Genomic DNA, 11,745 nt, shown 5'->3' with positions numbered 1-11,745 from the left:
GAAGCGGAAGTATATAGATAAATTAGATTAATTAACAGTGAATGTGTACTTTGTGTCAATAAGTACACATTATTTTCAGCTCAGGATTTTTAGGGATAATACGTACTTATTTTTACTTTGTACTTGGTAATATTCTTACAATCCATTACCAATAAGTAAGACAAGACCGCATCTTTTATTTTCTTTTGCTTCACACGGCATGTCATATGTTTGGTTTGCGCGTACACCTGTCAAATTCAAATATTATTGTCACAACGCAGGTTATGTTTACAATCACTTGCAGACGACAAAGAGTAACGGCGTATAATAACCCTTTTGAAGTGAGAAATTGCGAATACAGCCGGGTGTGTAAACTTTCGTAACAAACACTGAATGTTGTGAATAACAAAAAAAAAAAAAAAACGTCGGTCAATCATGATTAATCCAACAAGAATGTTGCAAGGCTTGAAACTAAGTGGCAAGCTTCTTCGACTGTACAAAGCACCACAGTTATACAGACCCTTTTTATCCGAAGCCTACCAGTGTCGAGAAGCATGGGACAAAAGATTTAACTCTGAGTTGCTCAATCAGATCAGCCCTATCGATTTCTTCATTGAATTGGACCAAAAATTTCAAGCAGACAACCCTGTCCATGCTGTGGACATGGACATTTTTGCAAGCATCATCAAGGACGAGAGTCATGCCCCAGAGATTGCGGATTTACTCCACAAATTTAGAATGACCAAACAGACGAGTTTCACTCTGGATTCGATGCACCATGCGGTTGTCAAGTATTTTTTGAGTGTAAGTTCTACTTATAATGAGACCTGGGAATATCATCTGTAAGATATTTTTAATCTTTCTATCATTTCAGATAGGAAAAGCCAACGAAGTTGTCAGTATGTTAAACGATAGATTGAATTATGGATTATTTTGTGACAACTTTGAGTACAATTTATTGATGGATCACTTTATCAAACAAAAAGACTTTGCATCGGCAGCCAAAGTATCAACTTACATGATGCTACAAGAGTCATTTGAGCATCCAATTAGTAATTCATTGGCAATTTATTCTTGTTTCAAGTACTTAGAGGATCCAGACACCTGGCAAGAAGTAGATCCCAAATCTCAGGTAGAAGAGCCCAAAGAAGAAATCAAAGTACGTGTGCGCTACCTTAGGAATCCTTACTTTGATGATCATTTCGATCTGTGGCAACCATCAGATTTAGTTGGTAAAACTTTATGGTGGATAGGAGCAACGTTAGACAATGCTCTTGGAAGATCTTGTCAGTTAAGAGGCTTAATTTTATACAAAAAGTATGAAGAAGCGATTTCGCTCATACAGAAGTGGAAGCAAAGTGGAATCAAAGAAATTGTTTATAAAGATGTGTTGCCTCTCATTAAGAAAGATGTACCAGAAATTTTCAGTGAAGATGCCACTGACAAGACTAAGGAGCTCCAACTACTGTTGATGGATTTGGAAAACGCAGATCTACAACAAGGATGCTTGATCGATGACATTGAGAGCATGATTAAAAAGGCAGTCGCAGATCGTGAACAAGATGACATTTCAAAACAAATTGAGGTATAAGTTTTTTCTTCAATTATAAAATGTCACTTTTTTATATTAACGAATGTTTTCACTTGACGTTTTATTTTATAGCTTTATTCAGTTTGGGAAGAAAAGAGAATACAAATTTTGAATGAAGAATTAGAAAAGATTGATAAGTTAAAGAGATTAGAAGCAGTCAAAGAAATGAAGAAAGATCTTAAAGATAAAGAGCAATTGCTTACATTCTTTGAAAACGAAGAGAGTATTGAATTGGCAATAGAACAAAAACTCCAAATGGAAAAAGAACGCTATGGTGATGAAATGCAAAACATACAAGATAGCGATGAAAATTATATATCCCCAGAAAATGTTAAAAGGATGAAGAGATAATTTTTGATATTTTGTTACTTGTTTCTTTAAAATTGTGTAAGTATTATGAAATCATTTTTTACGAGATTGTAAAAAAAAAAAAAAAAAAAAAAAAAATTAAACAACGTAAATCTGAAAGACCTCCACTATTTTAATTGTTTCAAAACTACTGAAAAAATTTTCAATCCCAATCTTGTAAATAAAAGGTATTTTTCGGTCTATTAGGAAAATTAAAAAAATTGTTCAAACTGAATTTATTTACATGTAATATATTTATTTGTATATTATAAAAAAATTTTCAAAAAGTCATTATGTACAAAATCAGTTGTGTTCGTATACTTAGACGAGTATAAAATTTTCTCCATTGGAAAAAAATTATGGTTTTACTATAAAACCTATTGTCTTCATTTTTACAATCGCAGTAACAAAAGTTCAAGTATACAAAGCATGAATCATAAAATGCAGTTGTTTCTTTATCCATTCATATTTTAAAGCTATAAAATATAATTATTTTTAATAATTATTAGCATATTTGTAACTCAATTAATTGGTCGTTGTTCTCATTGTCAATCATACTAAGATTTATCACGGCATATTTACACAGTCATGCAGAGTTTTTGCTTTCTAATTGTGCGGTCAACGTCGCAGTCTCCTGTCTCATTTGTTTCAAATCTGCTGTGATTCTTTCCAAATTTGCTCCTATGTTTTTAGCAGATTCCGAGTCAATCTGTAACAAAAAATCGAAAAATCGAAAAATTAAATATCCACCAATAATACAACAAACAATCCTATGGAACAACAGCTCACCTGTTCCTCAAGATCTCGAATTTCTCTAACTGTTGCACCAGTCTCCTCTACTAGCCTTATGATCTCGCTACAGTCAGAATGTAACGTTGCAAGTAATTTGTATGCTGTTCTGGCGGTTTCATTGGTTCGAGCATCACGAAATATTAGTTCGTCGACCACCGCGAAAGACCTCTCCAATCTTCCCGAAAGGGTGTTTATTTCTTTTTGTAACTCGCGTGTATCCGCCAGCACCTTGTCTATCTCGTTCTTTTGTTTTCTCACGTTGTTGATGATTTCTAGTATTCGCTGGGTGTACGCAGATCTGTTTACCTCTTTTGGTAGTTTTTGAACTTCGGCTACAAGCTGAGTATACAGTTGATCCTTGGTGCGGCATTCCTCTAGCAATTCCTTTTCTTTTTCCTTGAGAGCGCGAATCTCATCTAGTTTCTTTTGACTATCACTCTGGGTTTCAAAGTTCGGGAAAAAAACGATGTCAAAAAAGGGTAGTATAAAAAAAAAAAGACAATATTTATTTACTTACAGCTTTAGAAGAATACTTTTCTTTTTCATCTCGGTATTCTCTAAGTGCAGGTACCCTGTGCTTTTCCCACTGATTAGCTAAGCTCATCAACTTATTTACACTTGCTTCAATAGCTTCCTCCAATTTTTTTACATTCTCTTCTCCATTCTCAAGTAATTCCAAAGCTTTCAATTCTATTTTACTCTCTTCTTGCTTAGATGCAATTTCTTTGGACTCTTTTTCTTTAACTGCTGATTGATGTTCTATCTCTAAAACTAATTGTTTCACTTCTTCCTGCAGCTCTTCAATTTCTGATTTCAAAGTTTCAACTTCGTTTTTTAATTTTTCAATCTCTTCTTCTTCATCGATTTCTGGTTTTTCTAATTTTTGGGGTACTTTTTGAGTCTCGGATGTACTCGTTTCTGCAGCTTCTTGATCAGAACTTTTGGTTTCTTTCAATGTTATGCCTCCCATGAGTCTACCGATTAGATGACTTCCAGATTCTGATGTTTCACTCATCTCCTCTTGTTTTTGAGAGTTCAGCCATTCTATTTTTTCGGTGAGTGTCATTAACGATACATCTTCATTTGCATGCTCCAGTTTACTATTCAAAGCAATAACTGATGGTATAAGCTGGCTTGCAGATGGTACTTGCTCCAGTATTGACGGCTTGAATTTGATGGTATAATTTTTAGATTCTAAAATAAAAATTCACCTCAGAGCAATGAAAAAATAAGACAAAAATATATATACAGGGTAATACATTTACATGATCACCCTGTATAAGCGTATTGATACCTTCGTTGTCTTCTGTAAAAGTATCAAGAGGCACGGGTTTGAAAGGAACTGTAATCCTGAAGTTGAATTTTGATCGTTTTTTATGGCAATAGTATGGCAACCATGGCGCTGATATTTCGGACGCTATAGCTGATGATATTACCTTTTCCAACTGAGCACGCTGTGTTATTGGTTCGCTAATACTTTTTTCGCTTTCTTTAGGTAATTTTTCTATCAAGAACATAAAAACCTTCCTGAGGTCGGATTCGGCGTTGTATAAAAAAGTTTGATATCCAATATCACCTGTGTAGCCAAGGTCCTAAAATATTCAATTTTAATTGAAAGTAAGCAAAGCAAACGTACGAAAAAAAAATTTTTTTTTATGATTGACAGGGATTTTACTGAACAGTACTGGGCAAGAGTTGTGCCCATGCGAAACCTCGCTGCCATATTTGCAGGCAGAACAGAATTTAGTTCGAGACCAGGTTTAATAACTTCGAGGCATCTAACGGCTGCTTTAACAACAAGTTCAGTATCAAAACTAGCAATATTTGTTATATTTTCGTCTACATCACTGAAAAGAATACATAAATTATTTAAAAACCACAAATATAATGCAACGAAAATCTCAATACAAATGTAACTCACCAGCCTATTTGACGTAAGGAATGTATGATTATATTGTCAACTTCTTCCATCGTAAACGATGATTCGGCAATTTGAAGAAGAAGAAGAGGAAGAAAATAACAATTGCGAGGAAATCCTTTTAAAAATATGGATGCAATAACTTGCTGCTGCTGCTTATAAGCACTCTTGCGAGGGTTACGGATACTTTGGTCTTCATTTGGTCAGTAAGTATATATTTAAATATTTACTTCAGATACACATGGCCACGGGATTACTCTATATGATACATCGCACTGTTAAATAAATAATTCACAGGACACGGGGGATAAACACACATGAGCAGAGGAGGCAGCTTAGATAACTAAGAGTAAGAGTCTAAGGACTTTGTGTATGATTATTGTCCCGGTGTGATCACTGTGATCGATGGGTGATGTACTGATGTTGATGTGGGGTGTGGGTGTGGGGGCGACATCATATCCGAATTACAGCCGATAATCAGCGCCATCTAGCGTGTGATTTTTCTCGTCGCTCATATACCCTACTGACGTTTTTTTTTTGGCCTCCGAAGAAAAGCACAACTCAGATTTTGCCGTTGAAAATAACATAAAGAAATCTGAGTTGTGCTTTTTTGTCCACCGTCAAACTGGCTATTTTCGACGGCCCGGGAGGTTTTTTTTGCTTCGGGCGTGTTCGGGCTTCATCGGCGGCCCTCGCTCTTGTGTGAATTTCAATCAACGCCATCTAGCGTGTGATTTTTCTCGTCGCTCATAGACCCTACTGACGTTTTTTTTTTGGCCGGCGAAGAAAAGCACAACTCAGATTTTGCCGTTGAAAATAATATAAAGAAATCTGAGTTGTGCTTTTTTTGTCCTCGTCAAACTGGCTATATTCGACGGGCCGGATACCCTACGGACATTTTTTTGCTTCGGGCGTCATCGGGCTTCATCGGTGGCCTTCGCTTATATGTATGTAATTCAATTAGCGCCATTTAGTGTGCGATTTTTCTCGTCACTCATAGACCCTACTGACGTTTTTTGGATGGCGAAGAAAAGCATAACTCATATTTCACCGTTCAAAATTACATATAGAAATCTGAGTTGAGCTTTTTTTCATCCGGATTGTCTTTTGACTTTTCTTCGTCACCTGAAGCAAAAAACGTCCATTAGAATCCCGAAGCCAAGAGATTTCTCTCTAGAATAATCGCTGTAACTTCTTAAATGGTGCTGATTGTAAACGGTGCCATTAACTGACGGCGGCCACGCATTACTGTAGCGGCAATCGATTTTTTGTATATAGAATACCGACATATGATATTTACCGACAATGATTGACTACCAACAGTACCGACTGTCTGTGGATCGGTATAGCCGGTATCGGCACATCTTAACTGCCGACAGTCGGTATTCACACACGCCCCTAGCCTACTGTCGGTATTCAATGCGTTAATCACTGCCGGTACACATGATATGTCGGTATTCGATATTATCGCCGCTGCAGTTGCGTACACCGCAGACCGCCGTGACCTATATATAGGTATACTCAAGCATCGTTCATCAGTTCATGGCACCGTTTACAATCAGCACCATTTATTAGCTGTCATTATTCTTGAGAAATCTCGTGGCTTCGAGACCCTATACGGACGTTATTTGGCTTCGGGTGTGATCTTCAAGAGCAAGGGCCGCCCCCACCGACGAAACCCGATCACTGGATATCACGCTCGAAGCAAAAAAACGTCCGTAGGGTATCCAGCCCGTCGAAAATAGCCAGTTTGTATGCGGACAAAAAAGCACAACTCAGATTTCTTCATGTTATTTTCAACGGCAAAATCTGAGTTGTGCTTTTCTTCGCAGGCCAAAAAAAAAACGTCAGTAGGGTATATGAGCGACGAGAAAAATCACACGCTAGATGGCGTTGATTGAAATTCACACAAGAGCGAGGGCCGCCGATGAAGCCCGAACACGCCCGAAGCAAAAAAAACCTCCCGGGCCGTCGAAAATAGCCAGTTTGACGGCGGACAAAAAAGCACAACTCAGATTTCTTTATGTTATTTTCAACGGCAAAATCTGAGTTGTGCTTTTCTTCGCAGGCCAAAAAAAAAACGTCAGTAGGGTCTATGAGCGACGAGAAAAATCATACGCTAGATGGCGCTGATTGAAATAAACACTCGAGCGAAGACCACCGACGAAGCCCGAACACGCCCGAAGCAAAAAAACGTCAGAGGGTCTATGAGCGACGAGAAAAATCGCCTTATCTTTTGGTTTCGATACATCTTGAAGATTTATCTCGAGTTACGATTGTCTCGAATTATAATCTCGAAAATCTCTTCCAAGTCTTCCAACCAACCAACCCCTGCCACCTTGGGCCGAGGGGGAAAGACAGACCCCACTTAATTTTTTTCCTTACAACCCCCCCTGAAAAAAAGCATTTTTTAAAAACCCGCAGTAGCAAATGCGGCATGTAGCAAAACTCTTAAGAGGGGAGGGTCGCCTCCGAGCCCCCGGAGGGAGGGGAGAGAATCAGAGAAAAAAGCTCACGCACGCGCGGAAATGTCGGAGCCGAACAATTTATAAACTGGCTCCGCTCAGTTTAGTCTTGATGTCGTGTGTTGTTGGAGTACAGGTGATCTTTTGCCACTCGCCTCGCTCGTCCCCTTCACAAGTCCGACGCTCTCTTCCGTCATCATCAGCAGACCAGAACAAGAGAGAACGAAGCAAAATGTTCTGCTGCAAGAAAGAAACGAGTTGCGTTGGGGGCATCACCAAAAGGAACAGCCAACTGAGCAGCTCGCCGCTCGCATAAAACACTATTTTTATCTCACCGTTTCGGCAGTGTCAAATAAGTGATCGAGTGTTTACTCCCCCTCCCACTAGTGATAACAGAAGTGATGATATGACAGTGCATGGAAGAGCACCAGCCGAGCTTTGCGGCACGTGAGAAAGCGCGTCTGCTGTTGTTATTGTTGTTGAGAGACGTGCTCTCTGCTATATATATAACACACCTCTGTCACCCGCCCGTCAAATCATCGAAGCGCTTCAATAGTGAGCTTGATATTCATGACGTTCTCGCGGTTTTTCCTGTATCGCGTGGGTGTTGTGTGCTTGGTGTGAAAAAATATGATTGTTTTGTTCGTTATTTCAGTGAAACCAAAACATTCGAGTGCGATGTTTAGAAAATAGTATACAACGTAGCAGAAGAAGAAAAGCAAAAAAACTGTGTATATATATATAAAATTACAGCGAGTGCACGGTTTATGTCCTCGGCAAAGCAAAGCCGCGGAGGCTGCAGGGCCGAGGAATAAAAGAGGAAGAGGCTCCGGAGGAGGATGAACGGGAGCGCGCAGCTGCTGCGCGGCCTGGAACAGCATCCGAATAGGTTCGCCGACTACTTCGTCATCTGCGGCCTCGACAAGGACTCCGGCCTCGAGCCCGACAAGTACTTTGGTGGGTTTATTTTATTTCTCGGCATTGTTGTATTTTTTGTTTCTTCCCAATACATTTTTACCGCTTACATTGTGTGTGTCGTGAAATTATCGAAAGAAGGTGAGTATTGTGAAACGTGTATGTATGTACATGTAAATGTAAGGCCAAAGCTTTGTAGGGTGGAACTCGGAGTCTCTGATAAGGGATGAGATCCGTGATGGTTTTCCACTGTCACTCGTACGATGCGTGCTTTTCGTCGCTTGCGTGGAACAACGTCTCATTTTTAATTACAGAGAGGTACTATTATGATTGTATGAGTTTCAATGAGTCAAAACAAATTAATTTCTTGCTTTTCTATATAATGTTCATTAAATCAATTATTTTTTCGTTTGGCAGTTTTATTTTTATTGTTTACAAGCTAACTTATTTTTAAAATTTAACATTGAGATCCTCTAAGAGAACATTTGGAGGTATTAAACTTTAATTTTTACCCCTATGGTTGAAACTCAAAATCAAGATATATACATATAAGTATGTATCAACATGTCCCTTAGCGTAGCTCCGTTTACGTTTATCCTCTTTGGATCATATGTATTACCTTTCGTCTCTCCCAAAGGGAAAAACTCTTCATATTTTTCAAAAGCAAAGTTCTGTACTGTATAGGTACCCTCAACAGTTGTGTGGCATGTGTATACATGAATGTACCTACCTAATACACGTAGGGTGCATTATATACACACGCAACTACTCTTAATATACTACTACCCCGGTGGAGAAAGAGAGGAAGGGAAGAAAAGCCTGCCTACCCCAGTTTTTAATACTCATATGTACATATATATACTCGCATATATATAGCTGCTGGAGGCTGTGGATTATTTAGCTTTTCTTTTGTAAGTACTGATGTTTGGTCATCATAGTCTTTCTCTCGTTTTTTTATTACACGTTTCACATGCCGTTTCAAAATTGTATGTGTAATTTGTAAAAATATAATTTTTATGTACAACAATGAGGGTTGAAAGTTGTGGGAATTTTCCATTCAATTTAAAAGTGCACACATGGGTTGAATCGATATACTGTAACCTATGTCAAAGTCGTACACGCTTAAAAATTGATTCTTTGCTCTGTCGTCTATTGACCGACTGTATCAAATGTTGTTAAATAATAGGGTAGTAGATATAACTTAATGTTAACAACTATTATTGCCTACACACGCAAGTGTTTATGCACGTGTATTAATTTAAAATATTTGGAATCTCGATTTTAAAAAAAGTAGAAAAAAAAAAAACAATTACTACGTTATTGTGTTATTATTATTAGCTTATGGTAAACAACTGAAAGAAAGTGTACACTTATCTTATGGATTTCAGCATCTGGAATTGTCTAACACGTTATACATTTAACTGCAGTTTTACAATTTTCATTTATCTTTGTACGTCGATGTTTTAAAAGACATTTATAAAAGTGACGCTACGCTATACATGTCATATTATATGTATCTCCTTTGTTCTACAAAAGCTCGAATAAACCAGCTCTCTAAACCTCGCTCTAAACTAAGGGCAAAACACCCGCATACTTAGTCATCGACTTGCCGATTGACCAATAAAAACAGAGAGCCATCATCAACACCACAAACTCGTTGGTAAATCATACTAAGCCTTCCACATGTATATTATCTTGTAGTAGACAATAATACTCGCACAAAATTGCAAGAGTCGAGCAGAGAGAGGGTGTTTGTTGATTGCTTCTTAACTCTACTATTTTTTATATTTTACCGCTCTCCCTTTATCTCTCTTTAGTTTTCGCTCCAGTTCTGCGTTATCCGGCAACTCACCGCCTGCAAAGAGAAAACGGACTTTATGTTTTTTTTCTTCGCGCTGCTTACACAGATAATTTATGAATAATGCAGTGTGGCGCGAGAACAATGAGCACGTGTATAGGTACTTACTGGATCTCATTTTTTTCTGCGAAAGCTAGTGCATGTTTTAAGAGTTGATATCAGTACATACACCTATACTTAAAAATATCTTACGTATCGAGGTTCTCTTGATGAATATGAGCGAGACTGTAAACAATTGCAATGGGAACAAGGAGAAAAAGGAACACTAATAAACAAGTAAATACGTGATCTTGTATTAACTTAAAACATTTATGTTATACAAGTCTGCAATAATTGAAAATAAAAAAAAGCCATTTCAGAGAGTGTTTTCCAGCATAAGAAAAAGAAAAGGGCCTGTTATTCAAAAAACTTTTCCCAATAATAATTTTAATTCTAAATTTAATTTTTCTTATACTAGCGTTGCGTGTGTGCTTACTAAGAAACACGTATACGCTTATATTCACACCCAAAAAAAGGACGTTTTTATTGCTCGTCGTTGCTCAATAAAATATCGAATCAGGTATACTTTTTCAGCTTATTTCAATAGTTTGCCCAAAACGACGAGAACCAGTTTAAGTATTTGTTTTCTTTCACTGATACACATTACGTAGATGCGCGCAAACGCAACATTGCAATATTATGTTATTGAAACAGTTGCGAGCATTGCGTTATATTCCTCTTGGCAATCAAATAAATCACCCCCTCAGAGTTGAGTAACTGGAATTCAGGCCGTATACTCGCGTGCTAGAAGCATACAATAAATATACACGCGCGTGAAATTAAATTAATTTTTATTGCGTGTGTTGTACAGTACGTGGATGAGTGTGTGCAGGGGAAATTCTGGCATCGCGACAAGTTCTTGTCATCCACGTGCGTTTGCAGTGGTGTATATATACGCTTGGTTCTTGGACCGAAACAATGGCTCTCGACTAGACTTGATTGCAAAAATCTTTACCAACAAAAAAAAAAAAAAAATACGATTGCACGAATTTCCCAGCGCTTCGTGTCCCCACCTCCTGGTGGCCAAAGTTTAATTGGAGTACAAATTATACACAGAAAGGTTCGTTTCGTAGGAGCTTCATTATTTTACTTGGGAGAAGAGAAAAAATATTGATCTCTACGTGCAGCTCATGTGCATGTATATGTTTTAATAGCACACGCGTTACGCAGCCTTATTCGAGTGACAAGCAAAATGTTTAACACTCTTCTTCTCAAAAGAAAATCTAAACTCGCTGGGAAAAATTCCTTCAAGAGGCATTGACAAATAAAAAGGAGTACTTATACGTCAAAATTTGCTTGTACCAAGGATCGTTTGAAAAAAAAAAAAAAAATATATCGAAGGGAAAGGAAGTTCTCTAAAATAAGCACCGAGTGAGGCCGAGCGCGCGCACTACTGCCAATAGTGCCAATCGGCTATTTAAAGCCGGGGCAGACGCGGCAGTGGTGGTGGCGACGAGCTCGGGTAGCTTCATTGAACCGGAACGCGATGGTCTGACCTTTGTACGAGTCGTGCAACTTATGTAGGGAGGTACGGTCAATGTGAGTGTGAGCCCAACAGCAGCGCTGTTTCAAGAGCACGTTACAATATACAGAACTTGGCCACTTTGACGATATTGTGGTGGTTGGTGTTTTTTATGGGACGACGAGGAGGTTGTATATTTATGCTACTGGTGGTTGACAGCGAAATCGGAATAGCTCGGCTGTGTTTTTTAATCTATTACTCACAGATTTTTATATAAAATGATGACGATGATGAATCGTGTGCGTCTTTGATTAAAGTTTATTTTTAGTCAAGTTTTTATGTAATACTTTGCATTCAATCACTAAGAATATTGATTAT

At 38.0% G+C, this 11,745-nt stretch overlaps 3 protein-coding genes across 6 annotated transcripts in view; 2 read left to right on the top strand and 1 right to left on the bottom strand.

The window, feature by feature from the left end:
- The first annotated feature begins 287 nt into the window (after positions 1-287).
- On the top strand, positions 288-1,952 carry LOC106642603 (uncharacterized). Its single transcript, XM_014357436.3, has 3 exons — positions 288-783; positions 854-1,564; positions 1,643-1,952. The coding sequence occupies exons 1-3, from the start codon at positions 415-417 to the stop codon at positions 1,919-1,921; spliced, it is 1,359 nt and encodes a 452-aa protein (XP_014212922.3). The 5' UTR covers positions 288-414; the 3' UTR covers positions 1,922-1,952.
- A 267-nt stretch (positions 1,953-2,219) lies between these two features.
- LOC106643908 (coiled-coil domain-containing protein 22 homolog) lies at positions 2,220-5,023 on the bottom strand. The gene is made up of 6 exons (XM_014359226.2): positions 4,632-5,023; positions 4,386-4,557; positions 4,005-4,302; positions 3,228-3,904; positions 2,708-3,148; positions 2,220-2,627 (listed from the first exon to the last, which is right to left on the bottom strand). The coding sequence occupies exons 1-6, from the start codon at positions 4,679-4,681 to the stop codon at positions 2,505-2,507; spliced, it is 1,761 nt and encodes a 586-aa protein (XP_014214712.2). The 5' UTR covers positions 4,682-5,023; the 3' UTR covers positions 2,220-2,504.
- A 2,207-nt stretch (positions 5,024-7,230) lies between these two features.
- The window catches only part of pns (DENN domain containing pinstripe), a 31,589-nt gene continuing 27,074 nt past the window's right edge, over positions 7,231-11,745 (top strand). For all 4 annotated transcript variants that reach the window (XM_089596524.1, XM_089596522.1, XM_014360709.2 and 1 more), the window contains exon 1: positions 7,231-8,050. In XM_089596524.1, the coding sequence (XP_089452650.1) occupies positions 7,933-8,050 (118 nt within the window). In that variant the 5' untranslated portion in view covers positions 7,231-7,932. The remainder of the gene's footprint in view (positions 8,051-11,745) is intronic.

This window comes from Copidosoma floridanum, unplaced genomic scaffold, assembly GCF_036245765.1.
Source record: "Copidosoma floridanum isolate Cflo_tuat_1 unplaced genomic scaffold, Cflo_Japanese_pri ptg000030l, whole genome shotgun sequence".
In the NCBI taxonomy this organism is placed as follows: Eukaryota; Metazoa; Arthropoda; class Insecta; order Hymenoptera; family Encyrtidae; genus Copidosoma; species Copidosoma floridanum.
This window is presented reverse-complemented; position numbering and strand designations above follow the sequence as displayed.

What these genes read in the sequence shown, in the direction of transcription:
- LOC106642603 (XM_014357436.3), top strand. Translation starts at nt 415, where the DNA reads ATGATTAATCCAACAAGAATGTTGCAAGGCTTGAAACTAAGTGGCAAG. An exon ending in TTGTCAAGTATTTTTTGAGT is followed by an intron (nt 784 to 853) that starts GTAAGTTCTACT and finishes CTATCATTTCAG; the next exon opens with ATAGGAAAAGCCAACGAAGT. An exon ending in ACATTTCAAAACAAATTGAG is followed by an intron (nt 1,565 to 1,642) that starts GTATAAGTTTTT and finishes TTTATTTTATAG; the next exon opens with CTTTATTCAGTTTGGGAAGA.
- LOC106643908 (XM_014359226.2), bottom strand. Translation starts at nt 4,681, where the DNA reads ATGGAAGAAGTTGACAATATAATCATACATTCCTTACGTCAAATAGGC. An exon ending in TCCTTACGTCAAATAGGCTG is followed by an intron (nt 4,558 to 4,631) that starts GTGAGTTACATT and finishes TATTCTTTTCAG; the next exon opens with TGATGTAGACGAAAATATAA. An exon ending in CTCTTGCCCAGTACTGTTCA is followed by an intron (nt 4,303 to 4,385) that starts GTAAAATCCCTG and finishes TGAATATTTTAG; the next exon opens with GACCTTGGCTACACAGGTGA.